This window comes from Bos indicus, chromosome 11, assembly GCF_029378745.1.
Source record: "Bos indicus isolate NIAB-ARS_2022 breed Sahiwal x Tharparkar chromosome 11, NIAB-ARS_B.indTharparkar_mat_pri_1.0, whole genome shotgun sequence".
Lineage (NCBI taxonomy): Eukaryota > Metazoa > Chordata > Mammalia > Artiodactyla > Bovidae > Bos > Bos indicus.
This window is the reverse complement of record NC_091770.1, coordinates 48,000,105-48,023,955: the sequence shown is the minus strand read 5'-3', so window position 1 is coordinate 48,023,955 and position 23,851 is coordinate 48,000,105. Positions and strand designations below refer to the sequence as shown.

The window sequence follows — 23,851 nt, the reverse complement described above, 5'->3', positions numbered from 1 at the left end:
ACAGTATAGAAGCATCATCATGACTGAAATTTATTCTCAAAGGAATCAGGGGAAAAAAAGAGAAAAGAAAAAAAAGATTATAGACATAGAGGAGATAAAGAAAATGTAACAAGATGTAAATACTGGGTGAATGAGACAAGTGAATGTTCACTGTACTATATTTCCAATTTCTCTATAGTTAAAAAAATTTTTCAAAATAAAAAGTCAGGAAAAATATATCAAGTAATCTATGTGTGGCTAGTATGCTATAGCTGATTTTGTTTACTTGAATATACTCATAAATGATTTAATACTTTTAAAAACACCCACCATGAAATTTCTTCCCATCAAAGCTAACCAAGGAGGACTAATACCACCTCTGGCCAGTGTCAGCAACATAATCTGTCTCCTCCACCACCCACCTCCGCCACATTAATCCAAGAACCATATGTGACTCAACTGTGAAATTAGCAAACAAGCAAAACACTTAGAGCACTCAGCCACCTTATCAAAAACAATTTAACATTAGAAAAGCTGTAATCTTCTGGTTTTAAAATAATTTATTTCATAGGTCTGTTTTAATTTCATGTCTCAGAGCATACATTATTTAACCAAGAGGTACTGGACAGAAATTGTAAAAAGGAAGGAAACATTTAGGATAAGAAACTGCCTCAATTCCATTAGAATTTGATCCTACCTTGTAAAGTCTTGCGAGGATAAATTTCTATCATACTTTCTTTGTGCTTACAAAAGAACATTAACTTCTGAATTTCCAATGTTGTAAATAAAAATTTTTACAATTAAGTATGCATTCAAATTGACACACAAGGCAACCAAATAATTGTCATCAACATTAGCATAATGTGTATTTCCTGTCACTGCACTAACATTAAACTAAACGTCAAACCACAAAAACATTGTGACTAACATTAAAAAGGCAGGCTGTAAGATACGCAAAGCTTATAAAGGACAAATTGCACATAGTTAAGATGGGAAGTCATTTGACAAGGGCTGGTGTTGTGCATATGGCTGCTTTTTTTTATAAGAAGGCCACCGGCAGACAGGGCAACAGTGTCGGCCCCCAGCTAACCACATCACAATGCAATTCTGATGGAACACATGACCACAAGGCAACCCCATTAGCAAACATCCATTTTCAAAATTCTCTAGGCATACAACACATTCAGTACAGTGCAGCATATCAGCAGGCCAAGTTAACCAATCAGGTTCCATATCTTCATTAGCGCTATATGATCCATAGGACCGCCCCTTCCTTTCATAAGGGCTGGTCTGACAATATTTATTGGCACAGGAACAAGCCTCAGCATCACAGTGACTTGCTCTTCCTGGAGAACTGTGAATGATGCTCAGTTTATCTTCAAATACTTCCTTCTCACTGCTCAAAGTGTCTGTGCTCTCACTGTCTGAGTCATTCTCAATATCTTGAGAACCCTCCGACATTTCCTCTTCAGACTGGACTCCAAGACATTTAAATCGCCACATTGGTAAGTTTTTTATATAATCAGTCGGTATCAGGGGGTGAAGCCAAAGATCAGGGAAAGCTAATCGCTCCAAGAACAAGTCAGGGTCTTCGTCCCAATCAGATTCTACAGGAAAGTTCTGGAAAGAAGCAATCGGGTGGAAGAGGTAGCTGGTGTACCAGTCCCATAGACTTGATAACCATTCTAAGTTATTGGCATTGACTTCATCATTGTTGATGTTGCGCCGTCTCTTCTTCTCAAAGTAATCGATTAGTAAACCATGTCCAAGGTATGTACTAAGAAACAAGGCTGGGTGTGAGGAATAAAACATCCAGTCTGCCCTTACCCATGAAGCCAGTGTGGTGGTATTGGAATATCTCAACAATTTTAAGCTATATTCATAAAAGCTATCTAAGTAAGGGAGCTGTAAAAAGCCCAACACAGGTAGCCAGGAGATAATTAAAAGAGAATTATACGTCCCTAAAGTGCTTATGAGAACCACAAATCGCTTGATGGTAGCTCCTTGTGTGATAAATAAGTCCATCCAAGCCATAAGGTTAACAAGAACCAAGCTCAAAACGAACAAATCATTTACTTCAGGTTGTAAGGAGCGCAAAAATGAATCCATGGCCTGAAGAGATATATACTCGCCTGTGTGGTTTCCGTATCTGTAAATTCCTTCAGGAGTTCTAAGTATGTATGACGGCATGTTATAGACACCGATATCTGTCATATAACTCTTGTTGTCCCACTTTTCCACATTTACAAAAATAAACTCAACTCTTCCAGTAAACTTTATGCTTAGTGCAGAGAAGAAAGCTGGCGGTTGGTCCAGGTTTGCAAATAGGTATATTTTTACCCAATATTGATCACTTTTATTCCATTCTTCTTTCAAGCGTTCAGCATTATAAATGGTTTTGATCCGAGAAGCTGCATGAGCAGTTATCCACTTAAAAATGTGCTCTACTTCTATCTTGCGCCCACTGTACTCTTTAAGCATGACTTTCCCTTTGGAAGTACTCGTTTGTGGAACAGACATAATGAGTGTGGATCGAACCCAGCCTCTTCTCCTGCAGTATCTGTAAGAGAGGGAACTGTAAGTACACAGCAAGGCTGCTAGATGAGCTAGCTTGCTTATCTTCCCTGTTGTACAGTTTGTCTTTCCCTGATAATTTCCATAGCCCTTGAAAGATACCCTCTCCCCCAAAACAAATAACCCGTAAACAATCAAAAGTAGTACCAACTGTATAAGAGGAAAAGCAAAGCTTTTTATCATCTTTTTGTTTTTATCTCTGTTTCTCCCTTTCTCTCTTTTTTTTTTTTTTTTCAAACAAAAACCTTAGAGCTTAAAAAGCCTTAGAGTCAAGGGAACTGACACATACATCCAGCACCTAATGCATTGTTGGAGCAGACTCTTGAGAGTCACTTGGACAAGGAGATCAAACCAGTCAATCCTAAAGGAAATCAACCCTGAATTTTCATTGGAAAGACTGATGCTGAAGCTGAAGCCCCAATACTTTGGCCACCTGATGTGAGGAGCTGACTCACTGGAAAAGACCCTAATGTTGGGAAAGATTGAGGGGAGAAGGAGAAGGGTGCAACAGAGAATGGGATGGCTGGATGGCATCACCGAATCAATGGATATGAGTTTGAGCAAACTGCAGGAGAGAGTGAAGGACAGCAAAGCCTGGAGTGCGGCAGTCCGTGGAGCCGCAAAGAGTCAGATATGACTTAGAGACTAACCAACAACAATACATTATGTGTTGGTAGGATCCAAAATATAATAGGAAAATGATTCCTGTTCACAAAGAATTTTAAATCCTATTAAGGAGACAAAAGAATAAAACTGTATATATCCTACCACTAAATAATGTAAATGAAGTTCAAAAAAAGGGACTTTTATTGGGAGTTTGAGTTGGTGAAGATTTCATAAAAGGTTTGGGAACTGAACTAGGTCTTGAAGAATGGTTAGATTCAAGTGGGCAAAGAAGAGAGAAGGAAATGGATTATCTTGTATGCTGAGTCCCTGACTTGAATGCAAGTTTCTGAGGGTAGGAGCCACGCTGCACACATTTATTAACCCAAGCACCCACCACATGCCTGATGCACACAAACACTATTACAGAGAAATCTGCACAAAAGCTCAACAAGTAAAGAGCAAGTCCTATGTTTTTTATACCTCCTCATCTCTTTAATGGAGACCATGAAGAGGAGTATTTAACACAGAGGAAACAAAGATAGTAAGTTTTCAGATTAAGAAGAGATTCAGGAAAAAAGGATATTATTGGAAAACTGGTGAAACTGGAATAAAATCTGTAATGTAGTTAATGGTATTGTACCAGTGTTAATTTCTTTAGACCATTATACCATGGTTATGTAAATACTAACTAAACTTGGTGAAAGATTATATATGGCAACTCTATACTATCTTTATCACTCTTCTATAAATATAAAATTGCTGGAAAAAAAAGAGATTCAGTCCAAGGATGACTCCCATTTTGTGACAGTAAATATAGAAGAATTTAAAATTAAATCATTTGTTTAGCTTTATCCAATGGGGTCAGGACTCTAATCATCTTGGAAATGGACATGGTCTTGCTATAATATTTGTGACAAACCTCTCTTTCTAAAAAAAAAAAAAAAAAAAAAAACTAAAAGATGAATGAAAGGAGATACCAGAAAATGAAAACAGCTGCTGTATTACAGTGGAGAGATAATCAGTTTTAATAATTTAATAATAAGGAAACAGTTTCCTTCTTTTTTCAAAACAGTCTTTCCTAAAAACTTACCATGTGGAGTTTTATGACATATGAATTTACCTCAGTAAAGTTGGAAAAAACAAAATCTACTAGGTGGATACATTTTGTTCACTACAGATTTGTAAATGAATGGTAAAAAGTATTTACTTTTTTATTGTGCTATTCAGAATACTAAGGTGAAAATCATAAATATTATGCTTTACTTAGTAATAAGCATAGATTGCTGCTGCTGCTACTGCTAAGTTGCTTCAGTCATGTCCGACTCTGTGCAACCCCATAGACGGCAGCCCACCAGGCTCCCCCTGTCCCTGGGATTCTCCAGGCAGAACACTGGAGTGGGATGCCATTTCCTTCTCCAATGCATCAAAGTGAAAAGTGAAAGTGAAGTCGCTCAGTTGTGTCTGACTCTTAGCGACCCCATGGACTGCAGCCTACCAGGCTCCTCCGGCCATGGGATTTTCCAGGCAAGAGTACTGGAGTGGGTTGCCACTGCCTACATTTAACTAAATTACATAATCATATTACACATTTATATGATCAGATTAAGAGAGAAAGAAGTCTTGATATACATGGCACATGGTTTTATAATGACAATATCAATTTTACCTCAGGATTTCATGATACAATTTAAGGTAAGTGAAGACAACATGTTATGTCACAAAGACAAGATTAGTAATGACTCTGGGAAACTATCTGGGTGACTCAGGATTAGAGACCATAACTCGCCTTGTTGTTTAGATTTACTTCCTTAATAACACAGATACCATTAATATCAATACAGCTTTAATTGAAATGGCTTGAAAATTATATACTCCTACAGAATAAAATACCTTCTACTCTGTGTCTTTGTTCAATGAAAAATAATAATTCACTGACATGAATGCTAGTTTTTCCTCCACCCCCACCAAAACCACAAGTGAACTCCATATAGATAGTTGTCTTATTTACATCTTAATTATCTAACTTGTTTTACGTTTTTAATTGTATGGGATACTTGAGATGACACATTTCTACTCTTGGTCATTCTTTTCATCTTTCTATAACCACCTTAGAGAATATTTGGCTTTTCTGATTTGTGTCATAAGTTAAATTACAGTCTTTCTGACAGAAAATTTTACCCTATAAAACAGGCAAAGTCTTAGTTCATTTACTTCTTCATAGAAGAAAACAAATGCACTATGTACTTTCTTTTCAGCTCAGAGATAAGTGACATTGATAGTTTTAAGGTTTATCACTGCAGAAGAATTTAAGAGTACCTAGGACAATAAGATTTTGTTTGTCATCATGTATCTTTCAGATTAAATCATGTTTTCTAGACTTGAAATCCAACACACAAAGTATATCATATCAATCTTAAAACCCAACTGTTAAACAGAAAATAAGACTAATATTCATATTATTTTTTAATAATGTTATATTGCCATATATCCATATAAAAACTTCTTACTGCTAATTCAAAACAACTTTTTAAGGCGACAACATCATAAAAATATCCTCCCATTCTTAAACTTTTTGAGATCTCTTAGACAATTTGAAGACTAAAAAGGATAAAAAAAAAATAGCTACTAAGTTTTAGTATTTAGTGTGCCATTCTGGTATGGCACATTATATTTAAAAAAGGAACACTGAAAAAAAATTAAAAGAACCTTTGGTATTGTTTATAAGCTGTTGTTTCTTCAGACAAGGTCACTGTCTTCCCTGGCCTTCCTGTCCCACTCACCAGTCTCCTCCTTCCTTTCCCTTCCCTGCTTATTCCATGGGTCCCCACCCATGACTGTTTCATCATAAGCCCTCCTGGCCCATTTATCACTCAACTCCTGTAATTCCAGGGCCCTCCATCCACTCTCTACTATCCCTGCCCTGCCTCTCCAACCTCTTAAAGATAAATGTCCCACCTCACTTTCTACTTTCTCCAAAGATGGGGGAATAAAAGAGTAAAGAATAGACCTGGCAGGGAAAAGCTCCCTGAGACAGACCACTAGGTTGGGGAATGAGAGGAATTGAGGCCAGGTAAGATGGCTGTGTGGGAAAGAAATGAAAACTGCTGGCATGGACAGAGTCAGATGCTGCACAGAGTGGTGGTTCTGAATGTTCTTAAGGGGAGCCAATCAGGTCAGGAAAGTACCACTCTACAGTGGGCCCAGCATGTCAGAGGAGGCTGTGCCTGAGGCCGCCCGAGAGAAAGAACTATAGTCAAAGAAAGCAACACAGGCAGTAGGGGATACTCACCAGTTTTGCTGATTTTAAAAATCTAAGATCAGGATGATGAAACTATTCAACATATTAAAATGCTTGCTGAATAACACTATTCCCTGCCCAGTTACACCTTGCACTGACATTCTGAACACTTTTCTATTATCTCCCTATTTTGCTCTTCTGTATCTCTATAATCCTCAAAAAAAAAAAGAAAGAAAAAAATGACCCTGACTAAGCATACCATCTATGGCAAGAACAGAGTTTCCAAATAAATGGAAATGAACATGACAATATTGAAATAGATATAAATAACTCTGCATCAAGATCTTTATCTTTGTGACAAGACTAGAGAAAATGATGTAAAAATGTCTCTTTAATAACAAAAAATGATAGCTGCAGTCAGCAAAAAAGAAAGAGTTGCTCAAAAAGGGTCTTTTCCATCATAAATGGGCTTCCTCGGTGGCTCAGCGGTAAAGAATCTGCCTGCAATACAGGAGCCACAAGACCGAGGGTTCGGTCAGGAAGATCCCCAGGAGGAGGGCACGGCTACCCACTCCAGCGCTCTGGCCTGGAGAATCCCATGGACAGATAGTCAGTCATGTCTGACTCTTTGCAACCCTATGGACTGTAGCCCTCCATCATAAGTAAGAGGGGGGATTATCTGAAGATCAAGATGAGGGATTCAGAGGAAACTTAAAGGTAGCTTATATGTTTCTCTTTACCATTCCTTAGCTGGTATAAAATCAAATAGGGCTTTTCAAAAGAAAAGCTAGAAAAATTTGTACTAAATTTGGACTCAATTATGACACTTCTGTGGAGAAGGATATGGCAACCCACTTCGGTATTCTTGCCTGGAGAATCCCAGGGACGGAGGAACCTGGTAGGCTACGGTCCATGCGGTCGCTAAGAGTCAGACATGACTGAGCGACTTCACTTTCAGGCATTGGAGAAGGAAATGGAAACCCACTCCAGTTACTGCCTGGAGAATCCCAGGGACGGAGGAGCCTGGTGGCCTGCCGTCTATGGGGTTGCATGGAGTCAGACACAACTGAAGCGACTTAGCAGCAGCAGCAGCAGCATGACACTTCTGACGCATTTTCCTTTACAAGATTATATTAAAAGTCAATATACTATTTCCTTCAGGTTTTCATGCTTAATAGATTATTTTCACTTTATACTCTGCTTAGTTTCATTTTGAGTTTTCTATTAATGTTATCTAAGAATTTATATTAGACTGAAATGTGTTTAAACTTTATATTTTTGTATATTTATTTTTACTTGATATTTTCTAATGTACTTAAAAGTTATAGTATTTAAATGTATTATTTAGTTTATTGATTTTTAAAAAAACAAATTCTGAATACTTTTCAATAAGTTAGCTATGTTAAGTACTGATTTTTGGCATTATCTCAAAAAAAATCAATATATTAGAACTATCATTCATTCTGGTATTGCAATCACCAGTGGGGTTGCGGGGAGATCTTTCACCTATACTCTATTTGGGAATGATGGAATAAGACCAAGTGCAATTGTCTTTGGTAAACAAAAGATAGAAATAAGAATGATTTCCTTTTCATAAGAACATGAACACTCAGGCTATCGTGGACATTTACACCAAAGGCATCACAACACAATCAAGATTCTATGGTAAAGGTGAAAAGGGGAGCTTTGTGGGTAAATGAGATTACATGTGAGTGAGGAGACACAACAACATCCCTTCTTATCCTCAACTTTTAAGGGGTCCTCCTCCCACAGGTCTCAGCCTATGTTACAAGTGAGCAGAACAAGGACAGTGAGGAAAATCAAAGCAAACATGCGCCTGAAGGAGAAGGGTGGGAGAATCTGAGGTGAAGCAGTAGTGGAGGCAGGTCTTCTTCAGCCAATGGGTCTCCCACTATGACCACATAAAAGGGACAATATATGTCAGGCATGTCTACCTACATTAGAAACTACCTAACATGGGGGTTTCTATGTACATATGCTACGCCCTGTCCTCAGCACTAAACAGAACATGCTGTACATGCTAATCCTTCATTAAATATTTATTGAAAGGATAATTAAATAAACAAATTCAAGTTGTAACTTGGAGGCACTAGAAATTCAAATAAAACGCATTCTGAAGAACAATGGGATAGTAAAATAATGTGATGACTAAATACTGGAGATGATGACAAAAAGAAACAAAAGTGCTTGCAAAGATTCTTGTCTGAGAAAATGAAAAAAAGAAATATTAAAGGACAGAAAAAGGCAGAAAGGACACGATTTACTAAAGAAAAAGATCAATATGAATTTGAACACTAGATTTAGGGAATATATTCCATCTGGGTTACTTGTAGGCAGATGCAAACGACTGTCAAAATGCAAACTAGGAGTTCGAATTAAGGAAGATTTAGATCGGCACAAAGGTGTCACCTAAAACCATAAATGTACTGAAGTCTCTTTGGGAAATAAAATTGAAACAAAAAAGACCAAAGACATACTCTAAAGAGTCACCCTGTTAGAAACAGCACTGAAGAACCAGATAAAAAGAGATCTGAAAGAAAGAAACTGCCAGTTACCAAAAACTACTAATCAAGCACCCGTGTAACTAACACTGTGCTAAGCATGCTAATTAATTTTCAGTTTAAACAGGCTTCTAATACCACTGTCTTTATTACATTGAAAACTTCTGGTCAGAACTCAAATTCTAAGAATTGCCATCAACTTACCTGGGGTCACTGGAGCAGTTAAATGTGCCTGTACGTATTCCAAATCTCGACACCTTTTTCACCATTTTCTCCCAGTGGATTTTACCCACCAAAGGACTTCTGTCATTTGCGATGACCTATTCCCAAGAAGGAAAACAGAAACTTTAATCACCTAAAATGGCATCAAACCAACCATATACATCTATTTACTTTTTCTGAAAAACATATTCTATCCCTGGGTCTTGTTAAGTGGATGATCATATTATCACTGTACTTCTTGTAAGAAAAAGCAACTGTTCTACTGGAAAAGATCTAAAACATTGTGGGAATTCTCATACTCTGTGGCAGTTATACATAGGGGGTCAAAACCAAATTAAAAAGTAAGCCATATTCTCCTCCATGTAGCCTATTCTCTAGAATTAACTTGTGAAGAAAATGGACCTTGGAGTCATTTCTCTGCTCTGAAAAATTTAAATAACCCAAATGAGCTTACTAAAAATGACCATGTGTGGGTTCAACAAGTTCAAATTTCACTTTTTTTCTAAAGTATAATTATGGAACCAAGAGTCAAACACATGTTTTCTATTAAACTATGCTTGACTGAATGCAGATAACACTACCCTTATGGCAGAAAGTGAAGAAGAACTAAGGACCCTCTTGATGAAAGTGAAAGAGGAGAGTGAAAAAGTTGGCTTAAAGCTCAACATTCAGAAAATGAAGATCATGGCATCCGGTCCCATTATTTCATGGCAAACAGATGGGGAAACAGTGGCTGACTTTATTTTTCTGGGCTCCAAAATCACTGCAGATGGTGATTGCAGCCATGAAATTAAAAGACACTCCTTGGAAGGAAAGCTATGATCAACCTAGACAGCATATTAAAAAGCAGAGATACTACTTTGCCCACAAAGGTCCGTCTAGTCAAGGCTATGGTCTTCCCAGTGGTCATGTATGGATATGAGAGTTGGACTATAAAGAAGGCTGAGCACCGAAGAATTGATGCTTTTGAACTGTGGTGTTGGAGAAGACTCTTGAGAGTCCCTTGGACTGCAAGGAGATCCAACCAGTCCATCCTAAAGGAGATCAGTCCTGGGTGTTCACTGGAAGGACTGATGTTGAAGCACAAACTCCAATACTTTGGCTACCTGATGCAAAGAGCTGACTCATTTGAAAAGTCCCTGATGCTGGGAAGGATTGAGGGCAGGAGGAGAAGCGGACAACCGAGGATGAGATGGTTGGATGGCATCACCAACTCTGTGGACATGGGTTTGGGTGGACTCCAGGAGTTGTTGATGGACAGGGAGGCCTGGCATGCTGTGGTTCATGAGGTCGCAAAGAGTTGGACACGACTGAGTGACTGAACTGAACTGACTGAATCAATACTACTACTTCTATGGGATTTTTCTTAACAATCACAAAGATACTAACATATTAAAAAAAATGACCATTAATAAATTCTACATTCTTGAACTTCTAACTTCAAATTTGCAAATAGCTTTCAAACACAATTAGGATTGGAAGAAGAAAAAGATTTTTAAAAGAGAAAACTATAGGTTAACCTTCAAAATATGTAATGACTTCTTTCTCAGCCTTTCTAATTGTTAATACCTTTTCCCTTTATTCTCTGTCTTCCTACTTTAAGGGAATTTCAATAGAGATATCAGAAAAACAAACAAAAATTATATATTAAAAACAAAAATTAAAACCAGAAATGACTAAATGAGAACTTATAAAGGAAAGCCAAAAATGTCCTATGTCTCCATGAATCCATATGTTTGATGTATTTTAAGCCCCGGGTATATAGGCCAAGTTACTTTTCATGAATGTTACAGTACCGATACTATTTAATTCAACATTATAGGACAATACTCTGGGGGCCACTAAGCTATCTAGAAGGGCGGGCCATTTCCATGTTCACAAAGCCTCCAGCAAGTGAAATCCCAGGGGAGTGAGTATATGCAATGAGTGCTGGGTGAGGCAAGAGACGGTACAAATACCTCATGTCTGGGCTCTCCCAGACATGGGAGAAATTTCAAGGGCACCAGGAGGAGAGAACCTGCATGATGGTGAAGAGTGACTTAAAGTTCACTTTAGAACTTCTCTGGTGGCTAAGTGGTTAAGAATCTGCCTGCCAACGCAAAGGACAGGGGTTTGATCCCTGGTCTGGGAAGATTCCACATGCTGAGGAACAACTAAACCCAGTGCACTGCAACTGAAGCCCTAGAGCCCATGCTTCACAACAAGAGAAGCCTGCACACCAGAAAACCGGCCCAGCCCCCGTCCCTGCAACTAGACAAAGCCCACTCACAGAAACCAAGACCCAGTGCAGCCAAAAATAAATAAATAATAAAAAAGTTCACGTTATGTGCCAACAGATTACTGTCCAATAACCCTTGCTGTATATCACTGATACTATCATTCTCATACCCACAGAGACACACATAGGTATGTAACATATGTAATGTAACTTTGATGCTTAATAAATACCTACACAAATACACAACTTAAGGCACGGAACTAATGGCTCTGATAGTACTCTTAAGTGAAAATAAAAGGCCTCATGGAGGGAGACATGTATTATCAAAATGCTCAGACGGTTGAGGCAGCCAGGAGGGCAATGAGAGGACATGGTCTTAGTAGGTAAAAGTGCTTTCTGAGGAGGTTCACACAGGCACATTACCCAATAAGTTCCTAGCCTCCAAAGTTTTCTATTGTCTAAAAGTACTTTATAAAAAAAAAATAAAAAATAAAATAAATAAATAAATAAATAAATAAAAGTACTTTATAAATTTTATCTGAAGAATAAGGGAGATCCAAGACAGGTTCTTCTCTTCTCTTCTTTTCCTACCACTGAAGAGTCAAAATGGTAGCTCTTTTATCCATTAAGTAATCAAAGAAATCTTGACTTCTTTTACAGATTACTCAGGTTTAAAAAAAAAACTGTAAAATCATATTGCCATAGTCCCTGTTGCTGTTTTTAGTAACTCCCCTTTCACTCTTATTTCCTGAGCAAGGCTGCAAATAACCCAAACACTTCAGGTCTGTATTTACAATGACAATGTATCAAGAGGTTAATCAATTTAGGTCACTATAACTGATAAGCATCCCTGGTTATAGCACAGGCAACAAAAGAGTGTGAAGAGAAATGGGAACATCCCTGAAGCAGGTACGTGGCAGTGTTTAACCCCAGGGCCGTATTTATGCAAGCTATTCTCTTCAAGAAAATTAGAGATACCAAGGGAACATTTCATGCAAAGATGGGCTCGATAAAGGACAGAAATGGTATGGACCTAACAGAAGCAGAAGATATTAAGAGGAGGTGGCAAGAATACACAGAAGAACTGTACAAAAAAGAGCTTCACGACCCAGATAATCACGATGGTGTGATCACTCACCTAGAGCCAGACATCCTGGAATGTGAAGTCAAGTGGGCCTTAGAAAGCATCACTATGAACAAAGCTAGTGGAGGTGATGGAATTCCAGTTGAGCTATTTCAAATCCTGAAAGATGATGCTGTGAAAGTGCTGCACTCAATATGCCAGCAAATTTGGAAAACTCAGCAGTGGCCACAGGACTGGAAAAGATCAGTTTTCATTCCAATCTCAAAGAAAGGCAATGCCAAAGAATGCTCAAACTACCGCACAATTGCACTCATCTCACATGCTAGTAAAGTAATGCTCAAAATTCCCCAAGCCAGGCTTCAGCAATACGTGAACCGTGAACTTCCTGATGTTCAAGCTGGTTTTAAAAAGGGCAGAGGAATCAGAGATCAAATTGCCAACATCCGCTGGATCATGGAAAAAGCAAGAGAGTTCCAGAAAAACATCTATTTCTGCTTTATTGACTATGCCAAAGCCTTTGACTGTGTGGATCACAATAGACTGTGGAAAATTCTGAAAGAGATGGGAATACCAGACCACCTGACCTGCCTCTTGAGAAATCTGTATGCAGGTCAGGAAGCAACAGTTAGAACTGGACATGGAACAACAGACTGGTTCCAAATAGGAAAAGGAGTACGTCAAGGCTGTATATTGTCACCCTGCTTATTTAACTTATATGCAGAGTACATCATGACAAACGCTGGACTGGAAGAAACACAAGCTGGAATCAAGACTGCCAAGAGAAATATCAATAACCTCAGATATGCAGATGACACCACCCTTATGACAGACACTGAAAAGGAACTAAAAAGCCTCTTGATGAAAGTGAAAGTGGAGAGTGAAAAAGTTGGCTCAAAGCTCAATATTCAGAAAACTAAGATCATGGCATCCGGTCCCACCACTTCATAGCAAATAGATGGGGAAACAGTGGAAACAGTGTCAGACTTTATTTTTTTGGGCTCCAAAATCACTGCAGATGGTGACTGCAGCCATGAAATTAAAAGACACTTACTCCTTGGAAGGAAAGTTATGTCCAACCTAGATAGCATATTCAAAAGCAGAGACATTACTTTGCCAACAAAGGTCTGTCTAGTCAAGGCTATGGTTTTTCTTGTGGTCATGTATGGATGTGAGAGTTGGACTGTGAAGAAATCTGAGCACCGAAGAATTGATGCTTTTGAAGTGTGGTGTTGGAGAAGACTCTTGAGAGTCCCTTGGACTGCAAGGAGATCCAACCAGTCCATTCTGAAGGAGATCAGCCCTGGGATTTCTTTGGAAGGAATGATGCTAAAGCTGAAACTCCAGTACTTTGGCCACCTCATGTGAAGAGTTGACTCATTGGAAAAGACTCTGATGCTGGGAGGGATTGGGGGCAGGAGGAGAAGGGGACGACAGAGGATGAGATGGATGGATGGCATCACTGACTCGATGGACGTGAGTCTGAGTGAACTCTGGGAGTTGGTGATGGACAGGGAGGCCTGGCATGCTGTGATTCATGGTGTCGCAAAGACAGTTGGACACGACTGAGCGACTGAACTGAACTGAACTGAACTGATTCTAATATCTGCTTTTAAGAGTTTAATAATTCCTAACAGAACCACATAAAAATGAAAAATCCCTTAGGCTTTGAAAAAAAAAAAAACATTTTATTTGACTCTATAGGTATAGTCATAGTTATGGTTTTTCCAGTAGTCATGTATGGATGTGACAGTTGGACCATAAAGAAAACTGAGCGCCACAGAATTGATACTTTCAAACTGTGGTGCCAGAGAAGACTCTTGAGAGTCCCTTGGACTGCAAGGAGACCCAACCAGTCCATCCTAAAGGGAATCAGTCCTAAATATTCAATGGAGGGACTGATGCTGAAGCTGAAGCTCCAATACTCTGGCCACCTGATGCGAAGAGCCAACTCATTAGAAAAGACCCTGATCTGGAAAAGACTGAGGGCAGGAAGAGAAGAGGGCAACAGATGATGAGATAGTTGGATGGCATCACCGACTCAATGGACATGAGTTTGGGTGGACTCCGGGAGTTGGTGATGTACAGGGTGGCCTGGCATTTTGCAGTTCATGGGGTCGCAAAGAGTCAGACATGACTGAGCAACTGAACTCATTATTTTACTTCAGATTATATAGGTTATCTAAAGGCTCCAAGCTGACTTCTGTTAGAATGAAAATCCCTTCCCCAGCAACATGTCACCTGGGATGTTTTCTGACAAACATTAGTATAACTAGTACCTGGTTATGCTATTGCACATCAATGTTCTTCAGTCCAGTTACACATGAAGACTTCCAATTTAGTGTATTTAAAAATACACTTTTTTCCAGGAGAAAAACTACTAAATTTTTCCTAGTACTAATTTTCCTGGATTCCACTTCATTGTCTAATAGTTTTTTAGGATCTCTCAAGATGGAAGCACCATTACAGACCACCTAACTTACTAGCTGGTAAAGATGATCTATGCTAACATTTTTTTTATTGGCCCATACATTTTAGTAAATCAAACAGTAAGCTGTTTTATGGCATAGACTGTAGGTTACTCATCTTCTTTGCCCTCCTCACAAGGTTCAGCTGGCACACATTATATTTCAATAAATATTTGTACGATGGTTGGATGAATGGATGAAACCAGTGGTTGGCTGGTAAATGTTTAACTATGAGCTCTCTAGAAGAAAATGGAAGTCCTGATTTCTATCATTTACAGACTTCCTCCCACACAGCTGATTTCAAGTTACTAAAGTGATATTTCTAAATGTGGAGTTGGGAAGAGATGTTAACAATTGCCTTTCATGACACTGGGTTCAGCACACACTGGAAGGAACTCAGTTGGACAATGTGAAACACTAAATTCCCATATTTTATGATGTCAAACTTCTACAGTTCAGTTAAGCTTCCCAAGAGAAACCGGGTCTCGGGTTATTGCTGGGTCCCTTCCACATGTATTACATTTGTATAAGAAAAAACCTACACATTTTTGCCTATTTTTCAGAGGTGGGTTTTATTACTAATCAGAACATTTGTTATATACCTTTTAATACTGTCAATTCTTATACAACATGGAGGCTAAATTAAATAACTCTATATAAAAGGAGTGTAGAACTATGGTATTTTCTGCCTCTCTCAATATTGCATTATAACAAGGAGTTTTCTACTTTAAAAAAATCATAGACAATCTAAATATATATATGCAAATTGTATAAGATCATTAAGTGAAGATGATTAACTGATAAAACCAAAACTCAATAGCATTTAATTCTTTGGTAGCCTCACTAGCTTTCATCATGAGTAAACACAAATAAAAGCTTTTCACTAATACAAAATAAAGGAAGACTTACCAAGTATTTCACCTTTACATTGTGTAACGAGAGCAATAAATAAGTTAGAATTTCCTTGAACAAAACTACTATCTAGGAGTAAAAAAATAAAATTTTAAAACAGCTGGTAACTCTTTTCAGCCAATCAGGAACTATATTAATATAATAACTTCAATAAATATTGACCTAAAGCTTTACTTTAAAGCATATGCTTTTCATTGCTACCTCAACTACGGTGATGTTAAATTCCTTATGATGTGACAGAGCCAGTAGAGAATAGATAGCACAGTCCGTCTTTGAACTTCTTTGAACAAAAGTCAAAATACAGAAATAGTAATGTTAAGAACAGGATAAATCCATAAAACCTATAATGTATGCTAACTTCTTAATTTCAGATGTACTATTCCATCTGCCTCTCTGAGCAAGAATCTTTTGAAAGAAAAGAAACTTCTATTTGTGATGCTAAAAAGATTGGTTGGCAGTAGCATCAAAGAATCTACACAACTGGAAATAAATAACTAATGAAAGATACAAGGTTAGGTTAGGAACAGAGCAAGAAAACTAAGAGCTGACTGAAAAAAGATGACTTGGTTCTTTCATAGATTACATAGTCTATTATTGGTAAATATGTCCCATATGTACTGCTGCCTTAGAAACTACAATTAGTTCTTCCTACCTCTTATTACAGAGAAGATAGAACTATGGAAAAGTTTCACATGAAAAGAAATATAGGGACTTCTCTGATGGTCCAGTGGCTAAGACTCTGTGCTCCCAATGCAGGGGGCCAAGGTTTGATCCCACATGCAGCAACTAAGAGTTTGCATGCCACAACTAAAGATCCTGCATGCTGTAAAATAAATAAATATTAAAAAAAAAAAAGAAGCATGCTAATATTCTAATGTAAGGCTAATTCATGAGCGCTGCTGTTGCTGCTAAGTCGCTTTAGTTGTGTCCGACTCTGTGCGACCCCATAGACGGCAGCCCACCAGGGATTCTCCAGGCAAGAATACTGAAGTGGGTTGCCATTTCCTTCTCCAATGCATGAAAGTGAGAAGTGAAAGTGAAGTCACTCAGTCATGTCCGACCCTCAGCGACCCCAAGGACTGCAGCCCACCAGGCTCCTCTGTCCATGGGATTTTCCAGCCAAAAGTACTGGAGTGGGGTGCCATTGCCTTCTCCGTCATGAGTGCTAATACATCTTAAAACAATTAACAGAAAGATATGAAGATCGTCAACATATATGATTCAGAAAATAAACTCATGAGTTACTGAGAAGACAGAAATTGTAGTGTGTACTTAGTCACTCAACTGTATTCCACTCTTTGCGACTCCATGGACTATAGCCCACCAGGCTCCTCTGTCCATGGGATTTTCCAGGCAAGAATACTGGAGTGGGCTGCTATTTCCTTCCTCATAATGGATATAGAATGAGTTAATTAAATTACAGAAACTAACTTTTTCTTTTGTAGTGTCATCTACATGCAGTGTCACCGAAAAAGGTAATCAGTCAATCTAGATTACCAATTCATTCCAGAAAAAGAATGAACTAAGTAATGGAATAGCTAAGTCATACACCCATTTACACAGGGCTTCCCCAGTGGCTCAGCAGTAAAGAATCTGCCTGTAATGCAGGAGATGCGGGTTTGATGCCTAGGTCAGGAAGATCCCCTGGAGAGGAAAATGGCAACCCACTCCAGTATTCTATCCACTATTATACCACAGTGGAGATAGTGAAGGACAGGGATTCATGGAATCACAAAGAGCTGGACATGACTTAGCAACAGTATTCTGTTGTCTGAACAACAACAACCCGTATTCTTGCCTGGGAAATCCCACAGACAAAAGAGCCTGGAGGACTACATACAGTCCATGGGTTCGCAGAGTTAGACATAATGTGGCAACTAAACAACAACAATATCCATTTATTAAAGTGACTTTCCCCCTTAAATCAGTATACCGAAACATCCCTTCAATAACATAATATATGAAATATAAAGTGCTAATTATCAATTATATGCTACCTAATTACATTTTTCTTCAATAAACACAGAAGGAGAGTATAATTCATCTGATTAAGAAAATGATATTAGAAACCTGGGAGGAAAAATAAAAAGAATTTTGATATCCTTAAATATTTCTTACACAAGCTACCTAAAACAAATGCAATATGAAGAACACTGAATTGGTTGAGTTCTATACACCCTCACAGATTAAAACAGCAACAGCAGCGATGACAGAGCAAACTGAAATGAGTTGATTTCTTTCAAAACAAACAGAAAAGATTGATAATTCAAATAGTTAACAACTGAAACCCTGAATGCTGTCCTTCACAAAAGATCAAAGAAATATAACCTGAACTGAAAGACTGACAAGCAATTGAGAGAATATTTCTCTTCTGTTTTGAGAAGGTATTTTCAATTAAAAACAACAACACAGCTTTCTTTTAAGAGCCAAGTGTCTGTGCCGATGAGCTTAGCTGGTAAGTTCAGTGCTGAGGACACTGTAACCGAGGTTTCTATCTCAGTCTTCTCAGTTGTCCTGCCAGAGACTGTTCTTTCAACCCAAGCAGCCATTTGACAGATGCAAGCCACTGGACGCGGGGAACACAAGCCAGACAGTGGTGATCAGTGCAAATCTTGAAGGTCACTAGAAAAACTGTGTCCTACTGCACCATTAACTATTAACACTTATGAAGTTTAAAAAAACATTCTCAGGGAAAAATAACTTAGTGATAAGAATGTATAACATTAACATTCACTACCATTCATTACTTGTTCTTCACTTCATTCAAATGTCACCTTATTAGAGAATTCTTAGCCACTCCCTTGTCTCCTTACTCTGCTTATTTGTCTTAGCACTTACCATTAACTGATGTTATATTAAATATTTATTTAGTTAGTGCCTCCCTCTCCCAAATAGAATGTGAGTTGCTTCAGAGAGCAAGGAGTTAGGCTGGTGTATGTTCTCATGTATCTCTGGCCTTGTGCACAATTAACTGATGAATAAACTGGATGAATTTTGTAATGTATCAAGGGAGTTTAATCCATGCTTATCTTTAATATGATATCAAAAAATAATAGATCATTTAGAAGCTAAGACTATATTGTGAATTAGTGAAGCAGAATGTGCTTGTTGTCTATAGGCAACACTCTATACACCAAAAGGATTTCCAGACTTTTGCCATGGGTTTTCTAATTTTGGAAGGTGTTCAGCCTCTTTATCACTCATCTCCATGGGACTGTTCAATGACAAACATGGACAAACGTAACACATAGGGCACTGGGACTGGCTGTTCAGTTCAATCTCAGTAATGAATTGAAAATACCAAAACCAAACCCACAAGTCTTCCTCAATCAGACTATCAGAACTAAATATCTGGGGAAAGAAACAGAATAACTATTTATAAATTAAGGCTTTAAAGACGCTACAGTTTATTTTTTCAATACTAATAACACAGAAATAGACTAGAATTTGATGGATAATGTATAGATAGTACCCATATGCTCCTCCCAGTTTTTCTGCTTGCTGAATTTTATTTTATTTTATTTTTTCAACTGGGGCGTGTGCGGCTAGAGGCCCCGTGCGCGCGTGCACGCGAGGCTGCACGCGTGCTTGAGCACGCACCCGGCAGAGCGCCCACTTAAGGAATCCTGAATTTTAAAAATGTCAAATTATTAATAGATTAACAGGAGGATAAATGGTCAAATACTATAGGAAGATTGCAAGTAAAGGAAAGGTCATGTGATATCCAATGCAATCAGCTAAAGAATTTCCAAACGTCAACAGTTAGGCTAAGGAACTACTATTCTATCTTCTTCAGGTGTAAATGTATTTATTTGAGGCCACGTGCAACAGAAAATCTGTTCACAATCATATTGCAAATCAGTGACAGGATCAGATTCGCTGCTAAGGTCCCTCAACTCCCAGCTTTTTCTACCTTATTTTGCAGTCATTGTTCTCAAGAAAGAAATATGAAGCAACAGCTATTTTGTTTCCTATGCCCTGAACCAAACTTTGCCAACCCCAATGTGAAATGGCAATAACACTGGACAAGAAATCAGGGGACCTGGGATTTGATCCTGGTTCAATAATTATAATTTTAGCTGAATTAATGTTGCTAATTTATTTAAGATGTTACTTTAAGTGAAGTTACTTTTAACAACTTTAGACTTTCTTTCGGAGAAGGCAATGGCACACCACTCCAGTACTCTTGCCTGGAAAATCCCATGGACGGGGGAGCCTGGTAGGCTGCAGTCCACGGAGTCGGGAAGAGTCGGACACGACTGAGCGACTTCACTTTCACTTTCATGCATTGGAGAAGGAAATGGCAACCCACTCCAGTGTTCTTGCCTGGAGAATCCCAGGGATGGGGGAGCCTGGTGGGCTGCCGTCTATGGGGTTGCACAGACTCGGACATGACTGAAGCGACTCAGCAGCAGCAGCAGCAGCAGCAGACTTTCTCTCAGCAATGTTATGAAATTACATGTTCAATATAATACTGATTTTTCTACCTTACATAAAAATACCCAAATGATAATGCGTGTCCACTCACTTACCATAAACCACACTTTCAGAAGCATTAAAGATGATTTTTTTTGAGGCCCTTCATAGCTCTAAAACTCTAATTGCTAACTAAATCTCACAGTTCTGACAGCATAAGAGCCAAGGTCTAAAATTATAATCTCATCAATTTCATGAGCAAAGTAGTAAGCCCCCTACCATTTCCCACAACACTGCTTCTTCTATTAGGCACACAGCTGGTTACTTCCCTAACAAAAGGACTCCTTTACTTTTACTTTAGGGTTTTTTCTTTAAAAACAAAAATGATTTGGATCACTGAATAAAAACTGGGAGAAAAAGCACAAATCACTAAATAAAAGGAATACATGTGTTTCTTAATGAAGCTCTGACAACAAAAATGGATTTGCCTCTCCTGATTCTAAACAGTCCAACTTTCTTTCCCCACCACTTCCCTTTCCCCACTCTTTAATTAATGTTCGCTTTCCTTGGTCTGCAAAACCTCTTTAAGCGGACACTGAAGCCTTCCCATGAGAACTGATTATGTCTAAGAAAGATGACACAAGTACACAGAAGGGTCACCAGCTGGTGACTACTATTTTGGTAACAATTATTTCACTTCTATCACTGTTTCTAATACCTGAACCAGCCAGATGCCATCTTTTGTGTCTTCTACAAGCTCATAGAAGTGCATTTCACCACTGAAATTGGTACTAGAAACAGATTCAGATGCTTCTTCTTCTTTGAGTGCAGAATAAAGCTCACCTTCCATCAGGTCACCTGAAGAAAAGAAAAAACATTAATAAGATTTCAAAAATCTCATGTTTCAATAATTAATTCTATTTTATATGATGTCATTGTACTTGCGTTGCATTCTACAGAAGAGTAGAACATGAATATGTCTGTTTAATATTCACACATTCACATTAATTATGTAAGAACCTTTTATGTGTCAGGCAAAAATGAACAAAACAGACTTGGAGTTATCACATAATTCATTAGGAAATTACTGAATTTATATCAGTCCCCAAAGCCATCACAGTATTATTTAGTTTGTGTCCAGGTATTTTATGTAAATACACTATTTAAATTTTAAAATAGCATGATTTATATACTTCTGAAACTGACTGTCATCACCTGCATGAAATAGCAACAAGGCTTATGTGACTTGAAGGTCAGATACAAAAGATTATCTATAAGAACAAATTTCATATTCATACACACTTACAGTGCAAATTTATAGTTTGTATCATGAAATAATAAGTAAAGAAAAACACTGCCATCAAATTAACTTTTGTCAACTGTTCACAAGGCAAAACAAGCACCGTATCATGATGATAGCAGCAAAACCATTCACAGCAAATCCTTAAACTATAAAGTTAAACTGCTTTATAAATTGTGGGATGTGCTATAAAACATGGGATCTGAGCCATATTTTTGTGGGCTGTGTGTATTCTTTAAATATTAAGTGCATTTTTTGTATGCTCAAAGTTACAAGCATTTTTAGGCTCAAAGGAAGGCAATGCTAAATAAAATCAAAATCAAAAGAAAAAAAATGTGTTATCAAATCACTTTATCATGAAAAATGATTTGGCCTGGGCAGTTAAGGCACTTTTTATTTCTAAACCTAGAGAGTTTATTTATTAGAGATCTTTTACCTTACTCTATTCCCTCTACACTACACCTCAGCCATGGGAGAAATAAAAGTAATCAAAAACCAGTCAATAAACAAGAGGCACAATTTTATGCAAATTTAAAGAAAAAATGGTCACTTTTACAGAGAATGTTTACTCTTCTGTCCCAGTAATGATCCTAACTGTAACCAACAAACATGTGGGTGCTAAAGTCCTCTGAAGTTAGTATTCTTGTCTATCATATTTGCATGGCTGTAATATACTAAATAGGAAAAAAACTCTTATAAATAAAAAACACACAGCTGACAGATATACCTGAAACAACAAAAAAGTTAACTATCACTTTCAACTGCTTCCTACAGCAACCCAAAATGCCTTTCTCAAATTACAGTACCCTCTCCCTTCCAGGAAATGTGTCTAAACAAAGATATAGTTTGTCAGGGGTGAAAAAAAAATTATGTGTATTTCTCACTCAAATTCTACCCCAAAACTAAGTTATTGCAACTGCACGCGTTAACATGTTAAATGTCTCTTGGCTCAGTTCTATTTCTCAACCCATTTAAGTTGATACAGCAGTGCTTGTGGTACAGAAGGGAAAAAATAGTTTTCATCCAAGATACAATAAAAAAAAAAATCATTACAGAAATAGAAATAAACTCTTTCAAAACAAACAAGGTAGACATTCCGCATAAAAATCACCTTATTTTCACCAAATTTAAAGTATGAAAAGCTAATACTGCGCCATGTACACTTTCTCTAAATTTAAACTCATTATTTCAAATGTATATCTTAAAAAAAATGTTTTTCCATTTAATTTGGCATCCGATGTTCACTAAACTTACTGTGATTACCATTTCATGACATACAAATCATCATGCTACACACCTTAAACTTGTACAGTGCTGCACGTCAATTATATCTCAATAAAATTAGAAGAAAAAATAAAATAAAATTGAAATCCTAGGCCTAAATGCTTCTTTGATATTAAATATTTCAGGAATGTTTTTCCCTCCGGTATCTTGCTATTACTACGGTGACAAATGCTTCGATCCATAGTCAACGTTATGGGGGTTCTTCTTTTCTTATAGCCTTATGAATTTCAACTGACAAATCATGCTTTCCAGTTTGTGACTGGTTGACATTTCCAAATTTTGAGAAAACCACTCCGTAAACAACGCTAAAAGCTGCACGTGAAACTGTTATTTAAAAAATAATCTTAGGAAGACATGCCAACACCCCTACAAATAATTCCAGGCCCCTTCTGAAAACTGGGGTTTACTCCCTTTTTTTTTTTGGTAGAAAAACTGGACAAAGAAAATCTAGGCGGCTCTGGAAGTAATCTACTTAACCTTTCGAGGTATCGACTCATCCTGGGAGACCACCCCGCTCGCCCACGAGTAGAGGAGACCCTCGGGGAGCAGATACTTGCCTGACTTTTCCACCAGTTCCCGGACATCCTTCTTCTCGGGCAACCCCGAATACCCCAGCCCCCGACATTCCAGGATGGTCTTCAGCTTCTTGAAGCTCAGCGCCACCGGATCCACCAGCTGGGTGGCAAAGATGCCAGTTTCATACCACACAATGGCCTCAAAAAACCTGGCCAGGACGAAAAGGACCAGAAAATAGAGGAGCAAGAAAAAAAGCTTCAGCCACATCTTCCCCTGCGTCTCCTCTCTTTTCAGAGAGCTCAGAATACGGAGAGGAGGAGGGTAGACTCGGGGGGGTGCGTGGGCGAGGGCACCAGCTCGCCGTGGGGTCCTGGCTGCCGTCACCGCGAGGCCATCCCCGGCGGGAGGCAGGTGGACCGGGGTGGGTGGGGGGTGGTATGTGTGGGGGTGAGGAACAGATGACCAGGGGCAGAGACGCAGGGACTCGCGCGGGGCCTTCTAGTCAAGAGGCAAGA

General features: G+C 38.3%; 1 protein-coding gene across 1 annotated transcript; it reads right to left on the bottom strand.

Annotated features, from left to right (window-relative positions):
- Positions 1-521: 521 nt before the first annotated feature.
- On the bottom strand, positions 522-23,603 carry RNF103 (ring finger protein 103). Its single transcript, XM_019970294.2, has 4 exons — positions 23,378-23,603; positions 20,955-21,094; positions 9,124-9,239; positions 522-2,539 (listed from the first exon to the last, which is right to left on the bottom strand). The coding sequence occupies exons 1-4, from the start codon at positions 23,601-23,603 to the stop codon at positions 964-966; spliced, it is 2,058 nt and encodes a 685-aa protein (XP_019825853.1). The 3' UTR covers positions 522-963.
- Between the last annotated feature and the right edge of the window lie 248 nt (positions 23,604-23,851).